Below are 19,018 nucleotides of genomic sequence, written 5' to 3' on the forward strand. Positions count from 1 at the left end.
CAGCTTCTCAAATTCACATCTCTTGCAGAAAGTGCAAAAGTTGGCTGCAACATTGCAAAACTAGATACCCTTCTTTTTGTTTCCAGTGAAGAAGAAAGAAATACTAGTTCAGTTATGTATGAATCATGATGGCAACCAAAGGAATTCCATGCTTTGGAAATCAAAGTATCAGTATAAGTTGCAAATGGAAAGCCCTCACACCACAAAGTTTGCGCTGTGTTTAACATTACTCTAACAAGAGTGTTTTGCAAATTGAGTTCACTACCAAAAGAGTATGAAGCAAAATAAACTGTCTTTTAACTTGGATCTATTAGCATTTTGAAAAGAGAGTACCACTGTTAGTCATGTCAAACTAAGGCACATAATCTACTAGTTATGAGCTAATTATGAGCGAGTGTGCCATGACAGGAACAGGCAGATGGATTAGGAGTTTATTTGAGAAAAGTTGAAGACAGATTATGTTGCCTTGCCAAGACAATCACTAACCTGAATTCCATTTTTTTCATGTGTTCTTATTACAATGCCTCTGAATGAAGCTCCAGCAAAGCTTGGATTCCCCTTTCTCTAAACAAGCTATTAGCATAAATCCAGGTTCATCCTATCAATAAAATCAACATGAGATTAGCACCTTCGAAGACTTGTCTCTTTTTTGGCCGAACAAATAGTCTAAGTGAAAAGTGTCTGATTGGCTATCACAACATATTTCATGAGCATCTTTAGGTTACCAAAGTGATTATTCATAGAATTGCTAGAACCAAGAGTGCATTCTCATGATCTGGAGCGATACTGCATAAGGATGAAATGCAAGGTGACCCAGGCCCAGTCTCATGTTTGCTACAAGAAGAATGAAGGAAAGGAGGTCATGGATTTATTGACCTGGACATCCAGAGTCTTATGCTCCTTTTCAAAATGGTGTCATAATTCATAAACCTCATATGATCACAACCTTGAGGAGGGAATTTAACTTTCTAGCCTGTTAACCAATTAACACAATCACCAAGAAGAAAGATTCATATGGACTGTTTTTTAAAATGAATTCTTCTCAGTTCTATCAACACAAGACACTAACATAGAACCATCAAAATTACATGGACAGCTGTATTGGAGGGACGAATGTTTCTACACAAAAATGGAGGAGTTGACAGAGTAATACTAAGAAATCAATCTCACACAAGATTTGACAGTCATACTGGGCATATGCAATGTCAACTATCAGTAACAAGATTGATGTGCTCTTTGAATGCAACTCCAACAACATTTCTCTCTACAAGATTAAACCCTTACCAAGTGTCCCCCTCAGCTAGCTAACAGCCAAAAATCAAAGGAGTTGATTGGATCAAGGCATTTTGGCAGGAATAAGCAGATAGATAAATCACCTTCCAGAGCAGTCATTGCTAGTCACGTTCTAAGTTCAAAAGATCACACAAGCAAGCAAGCTGTTTGTTGAATATTTTGGAACACCTAGCATCTCCTAATTCCATTTCAATTTTATAGAGGAAACTCAGTTGTTCTTTGTGTAATAACTTTTACCCCATGATGCTGGTGCGATTTTGTATCATTCTGAGAGTGATGATGAGCCACCAAGAATAGGTATCTGTTTCAGTTGACCATGTGGAGAGGAATCCTGCAAACTCACTGTTCAAAGCCTGTGACATAATAAAATCATTACAGAAAATAATTGACATTACTTTAAAATACCTGTTGAAGTGGTGGTTAAGACAAATATCCTGTTATTGTCACAGCCGGTGGAGAATCTTTATTCTCCCAAGACCGCATTCAAATGGTTATTCTGTGGTCCATTCGTTAATTGCACTTCTCTATGATCAGCCTTTCTATTGAATAAATTATACCACGGTCAACCAAAAGACACAAGTTCAGAATCTAATGTATATTTTCCTTTAATCATGTTACCATAAAGGCTATTCAACATGTCATGTGTGCAATCCTTTTCCTGGCTGCAAGGATCAGCAGACAGAAACATGCAAGATTGATTTCTTATCTCAATTGAGCTGATTCCTGGCTCCTTGAGAAGCTTCTTTTCCTTCATTAATGTTCTCACTTCAACTACATGTTTCCACATATTTGCAGCTGCAAAAGTTTCAGCCAATGCAACAAGAGCGGAGCTGTTATCTGGTTCCAGAAGAACAATTTGGTCAGCTGCTCGTTTACCCATCTCAGGATCTCCATGCATTTTGCAAGCCCCCAGTAGTGCTCCCCAGATCACTGCATCAGGTTCTATTTTCATATTTCCAATAATAGATTCAGCCTCTCTCAGATAACCAGCTCGACCAAGGAGATCTACGATACAAGTGTAGTGCTCCCTTGTGGGTTTAACATTGTGATCTTTCTCCATCTGTTCGAAGAACTCCAGGCCTTTCTCCACCATTCCCAGATGACTGCATGCAGAAAGTAAATTTATGAAAGTGACATGATTTGGTGCAACTTCTGATTTCTGCATTTTCTCATAGATGTCAAGAACTTTATCTCCATGTCCATTTTGTGAATACCCTGTCAACAAGGCATTCCAAGATATCATGTCAGGACATATCAAGGATTTAAAAGATACTTCAGCATTATCAAGAGCTCCACATTTTCCATAAACAGTGATCAAAGCATTGCCTACTCCCAAGTCAGATTCGTATCCTCTTCTCACAGTCCTACAGTGGATTGCTCTGGCTTGTTCTAGAGCACCAATGTGAGCACAAACACTTAAAGCACAGTTGTAGGAGAAGTGGTTGGCATTGACAGATGATTTTTCCATACTATAGAAGAACAGCAGAGCAGGTGGGTTCCTCATCACATTGAGAGAGTTGAACTCCAAGCTTCGACATTTCTGCAAATATCCAAACATCATTGTGTTCCATGATATTAGATTCTTACTTGGCATTCTATCAAAGATGTCAAGAGCTGCATCTATATTCCCATAAGAGATATAAGCAGCCACCATAGCCGTCCATGAAACTACATCACGAGAAACCATCATGTCAAAAATTGAACAAGCATCACCAATATTTCTTTGTTCACCATACAATGTAATCAAGGAGTTGCATACTGGAGTCTCTGATTCCAGGCCTCCTTTGACCACATAGCCATGAAACTTCTTGCCACTTCTTGTATGTTCTGGATTTGAGCATCCATTTATGAGGCTCGTGAAGGTAAAGCTATTTGGTTTCATGCCAACTTTCAACATATCAACAAACAGTTCAAAAGCGTCGTCAAGCATCCCGTTCCGCACATAACCATCAATCATTAAGTTCCATGATCGCACATTTTTTTCCGGCATTTCTTTAAATATCACCTCAGCCTCCGAAATGCTCCCATTCTGAGCATACCCTCCCAATAAGATAGACCAGGAGAAAACATTATGCTCTCCAATATCATCGAAAACTTTCTGAACTTCTTGTAATCCACCACATTTTGTATAGATATCCATCAACACACTCCCAACGAGCATACTTCTCATCCATCCCAATTTGACTAAGCAGCAATGAACTCCCTCACCGTATTCCAATTGTTGAAGGCTTGCACATGCCTTCAGAACCGCAACAAATGTTAGCTCACTCAAGGCCTCTCCTTGCGTCTTCATTATGGAAAACAATTCCAATGCCATCTCATGACACCCTTCTCTCTGATAAGCATTGATCATCGAGTTCCAAGAAACAGTGTTTCTAGCAGGCATCTTCTCGAAGAAAGTCATGGCCCTTTCTAATCTGCCGTTGTGCGCGTAGCCCGAGACCATCGCAGTCCAAGTGTAGACGTCTCTCAGAAGCATACCGTCGAACACCTTCTCCGCGTCGGCGACGCTGCCGCACTTGAAGTAGAGATTGATGAGCGAGTTGGTGGCGGCGACGTCCATGGGTAGATTCTTCTTGAAGATGAAAGCTTGGATCTGCCTTCCCTGGTCCAGCGCGCTGAGATTGGCAGAGAGCGAGAGCGCATTGGAGAGCGTGAACTCGTCGGGGTCGAGGGCAGACGTCTGGAACCATTTGAAGAGGCGAAGGGCTTCCCGCGGGCGACCGTCGAGGGCGAGGCCGGCGATGATGGCGCTGAGGCAGTGGGGATCCCGGTGGGCGGCGTCGGAGACTCGGCGTGCTTTGGCCGATTGAGCTGCTCGGGAAAGGGAAGTGACGGCGGCTCGTGCGGCCGCAGGATTCGGGTGGGGCATTTCGTCGAAGAGCTCCGCAGCATTGTCGAACCGAACCAAATCGAACCGGACAATTAAACCGCAAACGACCGGGACGAGTCAACGATGGATCGAAACGTCAGTTGTCATGCAATACGTGTCATGCATGATGCCTTTTTCGTTCTCATATTACAAAAGTCAAACTTACACCTTCCCTGATGACGCATTTATGGTCATCGTGGGCGTTTGACCGCCTACACAAAGTCAAAGATGACGAATTTTGGGTAACGACTCCACAGCCAAGTGGACGTAGTGGATGATGCGCTGGAATTTGTCTTTGACTAATATTCATTGGATCGATCTTTCCAACATTTTTATTTTATTTTAAAATTTTTTATGCTGGTAAAAATCATAAAAGAAATTTTCATTAATTGTGAGAAAATGAAACGGTTGGAAAACGTAGAAGGCATCCAAATTTATAATTTTATACAAAGGGTAGAAAGGTCATTTAGAGCCAGAGAGCTCCAGCCTCCTTCAAGATGGGCACGAGTTCGCCGGTGATGTGGACGGCGAGGAGTCGGTCGAGGCCGCCGAGAAGCCTTCCCCCCACGAACACCGCAGGGAGAATTAGCGGCCGCCGAAGATCCCCGCCGGCGACTTCGATCTCTGCCGTCCCCTCCACCAGCGCCGCCGCCTCCTCAGCGGCCTCCTCGCCGAACTCGCACACCACCGGGTTGACTCCCAGCCCGAGCAGCAGCCGACTCGCCACGTGGCACATGCAGCAGCCCCTCCGGCCGAGGACCACCGCCGGGTTCTCCGCCACGACCACCCTCATCCTCCCCGCGGCATCGCCGTCGGCGCCGATCCTCCCGGCGCAGTCGAACGCCCCCCGTCGGCGCCGACCGGACTTGGAGAAGAACGGCCGCGCTGATAAGTACGGGATCGCTTCCTGCATCCTTTTCGCAATTATTCGCAGAAAATTGAGGAAAAAACGAGACACGGAAACGGAAAGAAGAGAGAGGAGGCATATATAGTAACAGAATCGCCGAGGTGATGACGTCAAGATACATCCTACGTCGTCAGCAAGCGGCTGCCAACATGTCATCCTCTCCCCTCTCGCACAGCGTTGGGAGCGAGGATGGCGTCACCGTCAAACCTACCTTGAGTCTGATGACATCATCAACCCTGCGGGAGGATCGGCTGTTTTTCGTTAGGCCACCCGTTTCGTTTATTTTGCAATCGGGATCAAGCCGGACCGGGACAGCGGTCTACCCCACCGAGATTAATATATTATATTAGAATAAAGAAGTGGTTGGGTAGGCGCCTCCGGTTCACGCACCTCCCGTTCCACGCTCGAGTCACATTCGGTGTGGTGGACGGATCAGGATCCGCCACGTAAGCATGGAGGAATATCGGATCGGATCTGGTGACGTAACGTTGCCGACATCGATTGACGCCAACAGATATGAAACATCTGCTTAATTTCATCAGATTAGAATTATTTAAATCATTTTAAAAAAAACAAGTTAGTATTTTAATATTGATGAAACTTATGAAAATATTTTTAACATTTTTTATAATTTAAATCCCTAAGACTCACAAGAAAAAATATGATATAAAATATAAGTCTTCACTCTTCAATACTTAAAAAGTTTTTTTTAAAAAAAATTGGCCATCAATTAGAATGTCCAATATAGTTGTTGGTAAAAGCTCAATTGACCACTCTTATTACTAAATTATAATTTAACCTCTAGTTTATTGAAATAATAGAAAATTTCTTTTTATTTAGCTTATAATTATTAGTAAGCTAATGTAAAAGTTCAAAACTAAGTCAATCAACAAAACACAAAATTAAAATTAGAATATGTTTACCCCTAGTTAGGTAAACATGCATCGTTTCAATAATATTGACTAAAGCAAATAATAATAATAATAATAATCTACTTTTATAATTTTTTATGACTTGGTGTCTTTATATGTTTAATTGTCTTGATTTTGATCACCAAGTCATTGTCATGCTTTGTTCTCAAGTTCACTATGAAACACATTGCTAGTCCATACTTTAATATTTTTGTGTACTATTTTTTCTTGCATTTGAAGTGCATATTAAAAAATGGGCTTGAACTTGTGTATTTTTAATTTTCGTACATATACACATTTTTTTTTTTGTATATATATGAGTAATATATATAATCTACTATTTCTTCTTGAACTTTTAATAAATTTAACACAACTTGAATACTAAATATTCTTATTTTTCACATTTCATGATGTCCTCCTCCAAGCGCTGAATCCCTCCTCTCCCTTTCAATCTCCGAGTCGTGGCTATGTTCGTCGTTTGACAGATCAAAACTCAAAGTTCTACGAATCAATATGCATTAGCGGATGACTCTAAGCACCCAGAATGCAAAGACTCATTCAGAACCGTTAGCAGATCATTGTCAGAGTGGATAAAGTTCGACGAATCCAGACATCTGGAATATAATGCTTCTAGGCATTTAGAGATGTCACATCAGTGCAACGATTAAATCGAAGAAAAAATTATAAATAGAATGAAGTTCGAAGAAGAACATGACACACTTGATTTCATTGTCTTCAGTTCTATTTTAATTTTCCTCCGAATGGTTTTCGACAAAGGAGAAGAGAGTGGAGCTTTTCATAATCTTGGACTAGCAACCTTCTAGTTGCAAATCAAGTAAATTTGACCTCATTCTTTTATGTTGTGTTCATTTTTATTTAATGTGCGTCCTTGCTAGTTAGTTAACAAGAGAAATAATTTATTTTTGCAGGTCGTTATTCACTCTTTCCCTATAGTGATCCAAAACTGCTTCCGTAGAACCAACAATTACTTCTTTAATGAGTCAGTATATCCCAATGAAGTAATTTTTTGCAAAGAGGGGGTGTAGTAGTCAATTATATGGATTTAATAAACTAGCCGTTAAAAAGTAGTCATTATAAAATAGTCGTTACAAAATAGCTATTACAAAGTAGCTATTACAAATTAGTCATATATACAAGTAAAGAAATTAGAATCCTCAATTCTACAAATATTGTATTCTCAACCATGCAAATATCTTTATTTATTTTAAATGTATGAAAATCTAAATTGATCTAAAAGATCCATTATCCATGAATTCTGGAGAAATAAATTGGCAGAATATGTGGAGGATATAAATGAACAAATAATACTCTAACTATATGAGTGGAGACAAATGTTATATCAAAGAGCTCAAAGTTCTTCCAGTAGAATACAGAGAAGAAGGTATTTGTAGCAAGATCGTGAAGTCGAACATGCTCGTCTTTTCAATAATTACTTTTCTAATGAGCCAAGATATCTCGATGAAGTATTTTGATGTCAATTCTAAATACAAAGAGGGTTATTCCTTTGCATAGTTGATGTTGTGAAAAATCATTCTGAATATTTTCATTGGAGAGTCGATGTCGTGAGAAAAAAGGTTTGTCGCCACTTCAGAAATGCATGGCAGTTATTTGTCAATTGGCATACGGAGTCCCTGTCGACCATTACGATAAGTACCTATGGGTTGCTGAAACAACTGTCATTGAATGTTTGTTCAACTTCTATCGATGTGTGATTCAAGTGTTTGGGCTCAATATTGAGAAGATCGGATGTCGCTAGCATCTAACACTTGCTTGAAATGCATAATCAGAGACATGACTTCTTTGGCTTATTGGGTAGTCTTGATTGTATGCATTGACAATGAAAAAATTACCCTATCGCTTGGAAAGGCTAGTTTACTCGAGGTGATCATGGCATTCCAATAATTGTGCTTGAAGTGGTAGCATCTGTGGACTTATGAATTTGACATGTTTTTTTCGAGATTATAGAGTCGCGTAATGATATCAACGTGGTTAACGAATTACCTTTATTCAACAACGTCTTACAAGAAAATGCATCGGAAATTACTTTTTTTATTAACAATACACAATATATAAAATAATACTTTTTAACTAATGGGATCTATATAGAATGAGCTATTTTTGTCCAGAGTTTTCCATGCCCGCAAGATCCCAAGAGAAAAATATTTAAGAAACGATAGGGGCTGCAAGAAACGATATCAAGTGGGTATTTAATGTGCTCCAATCTCGATGGACAATGATCAGAGGTCCAATACAATTTTGATACTATTTTAGCCAAATTACCATGGATGATCAAGTCATCGGCCAACGAACTGCTGATGTGCACACTCCTTGAAGATAATCGCCCGAAGAGATGAAGAGACCTACAAAGTACTAAAAGAGAGAGTTAGAATTACGCCGAGGGTAGATCCTGGCAAGCGATTCCAACCCTCAAGTTAGGATTTTGTATGAGGAAGAAATTTAATGACTTAGAAAAATTAGAGCTAATGTGTGTATACCTGTACTCATGGGTATGGACAACCTTTTATAGAGTTGATCTCTGAAATATTAACGTTTGTTTAGAAAATATTCTGAGATATGAGATTCTGTTCTGATATATGCATTCTAATTATTCATGTTTTTCGAAATATTTTTCTTATTCTTTGAGTGAAATAGTTTTAGAGTTTCCTAATCTTAAGGATGAATCGGCTTTATAACTTTATCCCACATGACACGTGGAGGTAACAGATTCCCATCACATCACAAGCATCTCTAATTAGTCTAGTCGAAAGAGATATAGTCCGATTAACTGAACTATGCTTGATGAGGTGTCATCGCTCCGCCCCATATGGATGAAGTGACCCTAACAGGATCTCGAGCTCGAGGCTCGGTGTAAGGCTATATTGCAAACTCGGGGCTCAATGCTATAAGCCTATAGTAAGGCTAAGTCTCGAGCTCAGGGTTGGTGCTCCACGCCTATCGTAAGGCTAAGTCACGAGCTCAAAACTTGATATTCTGGGCCTATCATAAAGCAAAATTGCAAGCTCGGGGCTCGGTGTTCCAGACCTATTGTAAGGTAAAGTCGCGAGCTCGAGGCTCGATGTTCCGGGTCTGTTGTAAGGCAAAGTCACGAACTCGAGGCTCGATATTCTGAGTCTGTTGTAAACCAAAGTCACGAGCTTGGGACTCAGTATTCCAAGCCTGTCGTAAGGCAAAGTCGCGAGCTTGGGGCTTGGTGTTCTGAGCCTGTTATAAAACAAAATCGAGAGCTCGAGGCTCGATGCTCCAGGCCTGAGAGTTTTAAAGCATTTCAAGAAAAAATATTAAATTTATGAAGTAATATTATAAGGATTAATGACCCGATGAATGAATTATAAAATAAATAGAGTTAAAGAAGATATCCTGATCATTCAAAGAAAGTATAACAGAATGTCCAACTCAATACAAGGGCAAACGATGAATCAACTTTATGGAATGATCAAATATATGAAAATCAAGACATTGCTAGGAGTTATATTATCATGAAAATCAACACCGTGCAATCATAACTACTTCGATATTTGACCTCTGTTCCCAGAAAAGACATCATAAGAAAGCCTAAATCTCAACTGATAAAGAAAAAATCTTCTCTGTTGTTAAAGAAATGTTATCTGAAATATCTTTGAGAGAAAGGTATTTTACGTCAAGAAGAAATAGCAATTGAAGAATAATTAGAAATTTTTTGAGTGATCCCCGAACTACAATAGCTTCAATGAAATCTTCTGTGTCATTTTGATACAAATATATATCGAGCTTTCTGTAGTATTGGTCCAAATTGAATAATGATTTAAACTCCATGTTTCATCATGGAATGAGAAGATTGATATAGGAATACCTGTAATATCCTAGATCATCATGGAAAATACTTGACAATATTATATTTCTAATATTGATGAAATGGTTTAGATTTGTCTGAGCCCTTCGTTGATAAGGTCGGACCGTCATCAACTTCAAGCTTTAGATTCGCTAGTAATGGGAGAGACCACTGATTTTTACGCTCTGTCCGCGACTATGTCCGAGTCTAGGGAGATTGAATCTTGAGAAAGGTAATTACTGATGGATGTCGTTGGTCTGAAATCAAAAGAGTTTCTGGAAGCACCTGAGAGTTTCTAGAGACATTTCAAGTGAATAAATATCAAATAAAGCAATACTGTAAGGATTAGTAATTGGATGAATGCTTCCGGGGCATGATTGAGTTGGTTACTACGGGGTAGACTTGCTGAAGTGGATAAGGGTTGAATCTCGATAAAGATGAGGCAATGTCTTCCCCCGTAATATTGGTCAGTTACAGTTTTTTGATTTACCTCTTCACAGATGGTCGTGGTGCCGACCGTGTGGGGTCGTTGAGGTGACAGATTCTACCTTCCTATTGAAATAATCAGATGAATAAATTATAAGATAAATAGTCTTAAAGAAAATACTCTGATGATCCAGAGAGAGACTTATGCCCAATGTTGAGGCTCTATTTCAATAATGATAGGAATGACTCATTGATATTTGCTAAAGATACATGTCTTGAGCCGACATTGTCACAAACGATTCAAGAAATATATTAACTACCATAATATGTCTTCAAATACTTATTTGGACTGTGCAGCTAGAACATTGCAAAACTATACCAGTTACAGTGATAGCCAAATCATTTTTTTCTTCTAGAAAATTACACTTCATTTAGATCTTGTAGGAAACATTCTCCAACTAATTCGTCATATGTGTGGCGTCATTTTGGAGCTATAGAGACCAATTGGAAAGCTCATGGGCTCCCTTTAGGAGCTCCTTATTCCTATTACAGGAGTCCACCGTCCGAAACTGCTCAATGCTGAGCTTGCGCGTGATCCACACAACCTAAAAGTATATATATTGGAAAGATGGGAGGTCGACCTTGATGGCATCGACCTCCAACCAAATCAAGAACCAATGGACCTTGACTCCATGGAGGTCCTCAATGCCACCGTACCTGATGACGCCAGAGACCTTGGTCTTGTAGTAGATGAGGTACTCGAAGTTAATGTAGCAAGGGGTTGTCTAGATCGATAGAGAAACTTCCGTTGGAACTCAGGGAGAAGGATTTGATCGTGTCGGGGAGGAGGCCCGGGGGAAGGTCGTACCAAGGGAGGAGATCGTAGATGGTGGTGCCGTTAGAATTTGAGGAGTGGTGTTCAGTGGTGGCGAGGGAGAGAAGGAGAAGATAGGAGAGGCGGAGGAGGAGGAAGAAGTGAGAAGAAGACGAGGAAGAAGGGAAGATCGCCATAGCATCCTAGAGAACGAGTCAGGTCGAGATTTGGAGAGGTTCAAGGGTCGCTGCGTATTGCGTTTGTTTCGAGCATTTCTTTCCATCGGAGATGATGGCCGAGGGGGACTAGAGAGGGGAGACGAGGAATTGAAGATCGATCAGAGGGCGATAGGGATTTGGACAACGACTAGAGAGGGGAGATGGAGGAGAAAGAGAGAAGAGGAGATCGAAGATATAAGGTTTCATCAGTGAGGGAGAAAAGAAACTTAGGATTTTGATCCGAGGAGGAGATGAATCGCATGCTATCAACGAAGATTTTTCTTGTTGCCAAATTCCACAACAACACCAAGGAAAATAAAAGAAAATTAAGAAGGATTTTTTCTAGTGTCATAGTTATTATCTCACCGTAATTTTTCTCTTTGATAAAGTCATAATTGTCATTAGTTCTTCTGGTGTTAACCATCGCAGCGTCTTGGCTCAAATTTTTCACAGACGACACTAATTTATTTCGGCCAAATTACCTTGGATGATCAAGTCATCGGTTAACGAACTACTAACGTGCACACTCCTCGAAGATAGTTGTCTGGAGAGATGAAGAGACCTGAAAAGTACTAAAAAAGAGAATTAGAATGGCGCCGGAGCTAGGTCTCGATAAGCCACTCTGACGTTCAAGTTAGGATTTTACATGAGGAAGGAGTTTAATAAGTTGAAAAAAATTAAAGTTGATGTGTGTATATCTGTGCTCATGGGTATGAACAACCTTTGATAGAGTTGATCTCCGAAATATTAACGTCTGTTTAGGAAATATTCTGAGATACAAGATTTTGTTCCGACATACGTATTTCAATTATTCATGTTTTTCAAAATATTTTTCTTATTCTTCGGGTGAAATGGTTTTATAATTTTCTAATCTTAAAGATGAACTAACTTTATAACTTTATCCCACATGACACGTGGAGGTAATAGATTCCCATCACATCAGATACAATGATAACTTGAAGAACATTATGTATACATGTATTATTTTGTATAACATGATTATTAAGGATGATAGAATGTAGTAGTTAATTGGTCAGATGATGAATGAAATCCTCTGTCACAAAATATTTCAGGGTTTTACCCAAGAATTTTAAGAATATCTCTGGAGAAATTGCAAGATACATGATAATCAATTGTAACACATCATTTTCGAGTTGATTTAGTTGAGCATATCTGGGCACGTTACGATTGTGATTAGTAAAAAAATAATTTATTAATGATGAAATATTTAATTTAATTATCTTATATTGTATTTCATGGATGATTTGTAAGAATTCATTACTTAATCTTGTACATATTCTTTTTAAATTTTATAAAATTTCAATTATATTTTATTTATTTATAAATATATACATAAATCTAAATTATAATATATCTATATAAAATATAAATAATATATAAAGTACATTATCTATATCTATAATGTAAAATATAAATCAAGAGTGATACCCATCAAGAAGTTGTTGGGTTTTTTTTATAGTGGAAAGATGAATAAAGTTTTTTTTTAATTTTTGATATGACATTAATGTATTGTAGGAGTCATAACATTTTTTACAATGACTTGTACCACACGAGATGCTTAATGTAACATTGTACGAGTCATAAAAATTTCTACAATAACTTCTACCATAGGAGATGCTAAGCTCGCTCCCATTATAAATGACATGTCAAATAGAACGAGCTCCTTTTTATAGTGTGAGGGAGTTCCTTTCATAATGGGAAAGCGCTCTTTTTATTAATGTTGGGGAGCCGCTCTTTTTTATTTTTTTATTTTTATTTAAAAAATAAAATTATTTTATAATTTAATAATGACTTTTTTATTTAAAAATTAAAATCAACAAAACATAAAAATTAACCGTTGTTCAACCATTAATTTTAATTTTTATTAAAAAATATATAAAAATCTAAATAATAATATATTAAATATATATTTTATCAAAAATATAAATAGTATATAAAATACATTATCTAAAATATAAATAAAGAAATTATTAGAATTTGTTATAGTGAAGAGATGAATAATTTTTTAATATAATATTATAAGGGTCACAAAAAAACATCTATAATAATTTTTATCACCGAAGATACCTACTTCTGCCGTTCATGAGCGTGGGACCGACCAATTTCAAACTGGGCGCATCATTGACCGTCCACCGTCGAACTGGATGGACGTGATCGAATGAGAAAGTTGACGTGTGGCTGCGAGACCACAAAGGAACGCGGCATATGTCAAATGATTAAAAACACTGATTTAATTGAAAATTTTGAAAGAAAAAAAAAAAATCGTACATTTTCTAATTCCTCATTTTAATGGTCGCATCTCCCTGTAAATATTAACTGCTCCATTTTGCCCATTTTATGAAGTCGTCATTGGCTTCTCTTTCTCGCTCCAAAGGAACTCCGGCGAGCGGCAGAGGAGGCGACTATGGCGACGACATCCGCTTCTCGCTCGAACAGCTCCACGGCCTCCCGAATAGGAAACGCTGCATCCACCCTCTTTTCCGATAACCAATCCCTCATCTCTGTAAGATCCCACAATCCAATTTTTTCCCGAATTCGTAAACCCTACCCCTGAACCCTAATTCATGGTCTTCAATGGATGATGGTATGTGGCTATACTATCTTTTACACATGTTTTAGGACATTCGAAAAGCCATAACCATGATGAAGAATGTTGCTGTTGACTTAGAGAAGGAACAACAGTCCGAGAAAGTTGGGTTTTGTCTCCCCACTTCATTGAGAACGAGCCTCGTTGCCCTTCATGACACTGATTCCTTTTTTTATTGGCCTCAATGCAGGTTAAAGAGCTGGAAAATTCCATCTTAGAGCTGCTGGAGACATACGATGACTGTGCTCGTTTCTCGGAGGCGATCCAGACAATTGGCAGCAATTACAGTCCATCTGAGCAGGTAAATGAAATTTTAGTTTCTTTAACTTCGCTTTCTGTTTTATTTGTTTAACCACGAAATGTGGTTTACTCTCACCCTTTTAATTTTGTTTGGATGGTTTGCAGCCTACTGATTTCAAGAGGTTGCTAGAGGATGAGGTAGCTAAAAGCAAGGCATCTTCTCCTTCAACGCCTCAGAACAATCCATTGTATCGTCAGTTCAAGGAAGCCATTTGGGTACATTTGTTAGTCTAAATTAAAATTTTCATGGGTTCTTTCATGTGTTTATTGTAGTTAGGTCTTCAGTCTGATGGCAAACTTTTATGGACTTGCTGATTCGTGTTTTGCTTCAAGCCTTTAGTATTGTGATCAAGTTATATTTAGTCTTCTCGAGTATCCTGTATATTACTGAGACTATAGGTCGCTAGGAAGAACGTGAAGTTTCCAGGTGCATGCAGAAAACATTCTTCTATCTTTCCATCCTTTTGGATGTAAATTAGTTTATCTCAGTCATCTTTCAGTATGATCATGATTTTGATCTTATAACAAAGAATTTCTTTGGAGGAAAGGGAATAAAACACAGTTAGATGCATTATGCTGCATCCATGGGTGAATAAGGACATGATCTATGTACAATTGGTATACTATACAAGAACTAGCACTTTCTATGGACCTAAAATCTCTGGTATGAGTATATGACTGGACTGCAGAATCTAACCTGAAGAAATTCCAAAGCATTAACCTGAATACTAACAAAACCAAAACTAATATTTACAATGGGAGCTTTTTTTAGTCACGGACTGAGTTTTACTGCAACAAGAATAATTTCATTTCCAGATCATAAATTTAGAGAGCAAGGGTATTCTTAGAAGTGGTTTGTTGACTGTTTTACTAATCATGGGTTGATCGTGATTCATTCTGAACCTGGACAGGTAATCATGAAAGTCATGGACCATATGTAGCAAAGACGGAGCGATTACATGTCGGTTGACATGCTGATGGAAACCATTGTGCATATTATGGAGTGTTTAAATGTTTTGGTATGGTTGTTGGCTATCATTTAGACAATTTGTAGTCAAACTTGAATGAAGATGACGTAAAGATTCTTAGTGTCTAATAAATTGCCCTAAATTTTTGCTGGAAACAATTGTAATTTCCGTCGCCAGTTAACCATCCAACATTATAGATGGTATTTGGAATGCCAATTTTAGGTTGCACTGCTTGCCATTTGCACTCACATTCAAAGCTGACAGGTAGCCATCCCAACTAGAAATTTTCATGGTCCTACCTTGCAAATTACCATAGAAGACAGTTTTTTTTCATCATGCACATAATTTAAATTAGCCGACAGATTGTGGGATGATGGAAAGACAACAAATATTGTAATTACCTTACAGCATCTTGCTTCAACTACTTAGAGTTTTGTGTGACTGAGTTCAATGAAACTCTCATTGAAACCCATAATTCCTTCCCTTGCTTTTTTCTTCCCTGTAAACATTATCATTCCGAAGCCACCTCCCTCCTTCCTTCCCCACAACTAACTGCTGCAAGATGTTACATCATCCCTCCCTCCCTCCCTTCCTTGCCTGGTCATCTATTCATCTTAGCATTCTGTCCCATGACATTATCAAGATCAAACTCATACCGAAGTTTGGTGCTTGGGAACAAGCACACTTTCAATGAGAGGAATGGTGTTATTTGCATCTCCACACCACTAATAAGTTTCGGCTCTATGTAAATTAGGCGCATCCTTAAAAATTCTATTTAATTTTGTCCTAAATTGTGTTTTATTTGGGGGTCACTGTGTCATAATTGGTTCTAATAAATGAAGTACACCTGAACCAACATATCAAGAATGACATTATTTTTTTTGGCTATAGACCAAGTTTGTAGGAGTTCAATAAAGTTTATAAGAGTTGGTTATGTATATGCCTTTTATCTTCCTCCAAGAAGATTCAGTTTTCTTCTCACAACAAATCCAAAAGGATCTTGCATCATTCCCTTGAGTGGTAAATGCTAGTTACCGTCACTTGTGGTATCAATTCTCGTTTGCCCCTAACACAATCCATATGCCAATAGTAGCTTTTTGTGGTTGTTGTTGTGATGCAGCTTAAGGTGTGGCTATGAGGCTACTTGTGAAAATGACACTCACACCAAAGTCATGAAGAAGGCAAATCCGTTAGATTTAGTACATTTAAGATGCAGAGAGGGAGCTATACCCATCAACAAGATGAAATGATCACATTTAACTTTTCCCTATGAGATGAAATATTCTAGTTGGTTGGCTAATTATCTTGAAACATTGTGTTCATTTTAATTAATTAGATAGTTGAACTGGAAGGGCTTAAAGAAATGAAATTTCTCAAGTTAATGGGATATTTTACCAGCTCACTGTTGACTCAGTTAATTCCCTTGGTAACACCATGTCAACATCATGCCAAAAAATTGTCCATGGTTCCTATTCAGTGCAGAAAATTAAATCATGGGCCATCTATGAGACAAAAGGGACAAAAGGGAATGTGAAGACTATTATAGCTAAGCAAATCATAAGAGAAGAACATACTTTCTGACTATAATAAAAAAATACTAAAACTAATGCTTGCCATTGCACTATATGCGTGAAGTTTATTATCCTGCTATTCTTCTATGAGTGTTTGATCATATTTTCAGCTTGGTATATGAAAACACTACATGGTTGATTTGCTATTTTCATATGATTGAATACCTGTCATAAGTATTTACTTTAAAGCTGGAATAATAAGTTTTTGCTTACATGTTTTATTCTCCATACATGTATTCATCACATTTCCTTTGCATTCATTTTTTTTTGGACGAGTCATTTCCTCTGCACTCATTGTTTATGGTCAAGTTTTTTTCTCCTCCATTTCCCAATTAGTCTATGAATTTTGGTTCTTGTCATTTCTCAGTTTTATGTATGAATTAAGCATGTTTAATTGTGAATAAAACTCTTTCTTTAGTGTCTTTTCTGTTCTTCAAGAGCCATGCCTATATTGTCTTTATTTGTGATGTGAGGATAAATGCAGTCAATAGAAACATGTATTCTTCAATTTTATTTTAGCATGCTTTAGGTCGAAAAGTATTGTGGCATTGTTAAATTATTACATTATTTCTTGCAGAATGTTCACCATGCTGGTCAACCAATGCCTGGTGAGGAGCAAGAAGATATTGTCATGACCAGTACCCAGAATAACCTATTAAATACCAAGTGCCCTTTGACAGGAAAGCCTGTTACAGAATTGCAAAATCCTGTCCGCAGGTAAATTAGTGCTTCACTCTTTACAAAAGTTTTGTACTTAAGTTTTTATCCGATATAAACTAAAATTCCCTAATTTTTTGTTAGTTAGTAATGAAAGATGAAAACATTACCGTCAAGTGAAATTGTTTCATATGTACAAAGCCTTTTTTTGATTTTGTGAATGAACAAATATTAAAAGGTTCACAAGTTAACTAAAAACAACTATTTTAAGTGAACTTCTTTCTTAAAATGCAGAGCTTGGTTTCCTTGGAAATCATGTTCCTTCTTGAACCATATTCAATTTGGCATGAGTCCTTATTTGATTAGTTGCGAACTATGAATTCGTGTGCTTTGTAGAATGCAATGTTGAGATATGTTAACGCCATAGACAACATTCCGTAGCTTTCTACTTATATTTCCTTCTAACAACTCAAAAAAGCTTTTAACAGATTCTGTTGATTCAATTGTTCATGGTCCTTGAACGATGCTTGATTTATGTTTATTTATTGAGTGATGAAGAAGTTTATCACTAGTCAGTTTAAACTTTTTTTTTTCTTTTTGTTTCCCAAGCAAAAGGTATGTTATTATTATTAAAGTCATAAACCGTGTTCTTTCTATCTGTTCTTCATCGAGCAGCATGGACTGCAAGCACATTTATGAGAAGGAACCAGTAATCCACTACATAAGCACAAAGAAACCGCATCCTCGATGCCCAGTTGCAGGTAAGTGTCCTATCTGTTGCAGTTGATCTTGCGTTGTTGATCTTTTTGCTCATTACACCTGCACCCTACCAGGTTGCCCTAAAATTCTCCAAGTTGGGCGGGTTGTATGTGATGCCTTGCTCACAATAGAAATTGATGAAATGCGTTTGGCATCAGCTACAAACATAAACTCAACAGTGGTAGAAGATTTCACAGAAGTTGACTGAAAATGGCAACAATTCTCCCTGCAACTGTAAGCTTGATATAATTTGTTATCTGTTATGGTATTGCAAATTTCAACAAATATTTGATATATCAGTCTTAGCTACATGAGTATTGTTTGGAATTTCCAAAATTTGCATCTTTTTTGGGGGGAGAAAGTTTTCCTAGAAAATGTATTTCTAGGAATGTGATTGAAATCCTAACAGATATCTTGTTTGGAATGAAAAGGAAATATTTTCAGAGTTTGATTGGAATTGAATGAAGGAGCCAAACTTCAGTGGACAAATATCAAGAGTTGTAATTCTTCTGGACTATCAATCCTTGCCCTATTTTTCCTAGAAAATGTATTTCTAGGAATGTGATTGAAATCCTAACAGATATCTTGTTTGGAATGAAAAGGAAATATTTTCAGAGTTTGATTGGAGTTGAATGAAGGAGCCAAACTTGAGTGGACAAATATCAGGAGTTGTAATTCTTCTGGAACTATCAATCCTTGTCCTATTTTTCAAAATGTCCCTGATCCTGTCCCATGTTTAACTTTTTTGCGAAATATCCTTTGCTTATTTTGAGTTTCCTCCCATCCTTGAGCCCTCAATCACTTGTTGACATTATCGAATCAGCTTATTTTGAACTCACCAATTTGCTACTTGAAATGACCCTC

The 19,018-nt window shown here is 37.8% G+C and overlaps 3 protein-coding genes and 1 pseudogene across 4 annotated transcripts; 1 reads left to right on the top strand and 3 right to left on the bottom strand.

Moving 5' to 3' along the window:
• Nucleotides 1–1,855: 1,855 nt before the first annotated feature.
• On the bottom strand, nucleotides 1,856–4,165 carry LOC141835126 (pentatricopeptide repeat-containing protein At2g13600-like). Its single transcript, XM_074722556.1, has one exon. It carries the CDS (start codon nucleotides 4,163–4,165, stop codon nucleotides 1,856–1,858), a length of 2,310 nt encoding a protein of 769 aa, XP_074578657.1.
• Nucleotides 4,166–4,531: 366 nt separating this feature from the next.
• Nucleotides 4,532–5,078, bottom strand: LOC141826155 (glutaredoxin-C9-like). The gene has a single exon (XM_074713406.1). It carries the CDS (start codon nucleotides 5,076–5,078, stop codon nucleotides 4,632–4,634), a length of 447 nt encoding a protein of 148 aa, XP_074569507.1. The 3' UTR covers nucleotides 4,532–4,631.
• Nucleotides 5,079–10,750: 5,672 nt separating this feature from the next.
• LOC141835161 (uncharacterized) lies at nucleotides 10,751–11,270 on the bottom strand (annotated as a pseudogene).
• A 2,404-nt stretch (nucleotides 11,271–13,674) lies between these two features.
• On the top strand, nucleotides 13,675–18,629 carry LOC141835147 (E3 SUMO-protein ligase MMS21). 2 transcript variants are annotated; one of them, XM_074722587.1, is made up of 8 exons: nucleotides 13,675–13,815; nucleotides 13,932–14,003; nucleotides 14,090–14,200; nucleotides 14,305–14,415; nucleotides 17,316–17,455; nucleotides 18,071–18,156; nucleotides 18,229–18,388; nucleotides 18,541–18,586. In XM_074722587.1, the coding sequence occupies exons 1-7, from the start codon at nucleotides 13,717–13,719 to the stop codon at nucleotides 18,360–18,362; spliced, it is 753 nt and encodes a 250-aa protein (XP_074578688.1). In that variant the 5' UTR covers nucleotides 13,675–13,716; the 3' UTR covers nucleotides 18,363–18,388; nucleotides 18,541–18,586. The 2 variants fall into 2 exon arrangements, with proteins under 2 accessions (XP_074578688.1, XP_074578680.1); XM_074722579.1 differs by having other exon boundaries at nucleotides 18,229–18,629.
• Nucleotides 18,630–19,018: the final 389 nt, after the last annotated feature.

This window comes from Curcuma longa, chromosome 1 (genome assembly GCF_044706935.1).
Source record: "Curcuma longa cultivar G26 ecotype Majalengka, Jawa Barat chromosome 1, ITB_CL_G26_1.1, whole genome shotgun sequence".
NCBI classification, from domain to species: Eukaryota; Viridiplantae; Streptophyta; class Magnoliopsida; order Zingiberales; family Zingiberaceae; genus Curcuma; species Curcuma longa.

Excerpts from the sequence above, each read along its gene's own strand:
- LOC141835126 (XM_074722556.1), bottom strand. The coding sequence starts at position 4,165 with ATGCCCCACCCGAATCCTGCGGCCGCACGAGCCGCCGTCACTTCCCTT.
- LOC141826155 (XM_074713406.1), bottom strand. The coding sequence starts at position 5,078 with ATGCAGGAAGCGATCCCGTACTTATCAGCGCGGCCGTTCTTCTCCAAG.
- LOC141835147 (XM_074722579.1), top strand. The coding sequence starts at position 13,717 with ATGGCGACGACATCCGCTTCTCGCTCGAACAGCTCCACGGCCTCCCGA. Across the intron at positions 17,456-18,070 it reads TTGCAAAATCCTGTCCGCAG|CATGGACTGCAAGCACATTT; the intron begins GTAAATTAGTGC and ends TTCATCGAGCAG. Across the intron at positions 18,157-18,228 it reads TCCTCGATGCCCAGTTGCAG|GTTGCCCTAAAATTCTCCAA; the intron begins GTAAGTGTCCTA and ends GCACCCTACCAG.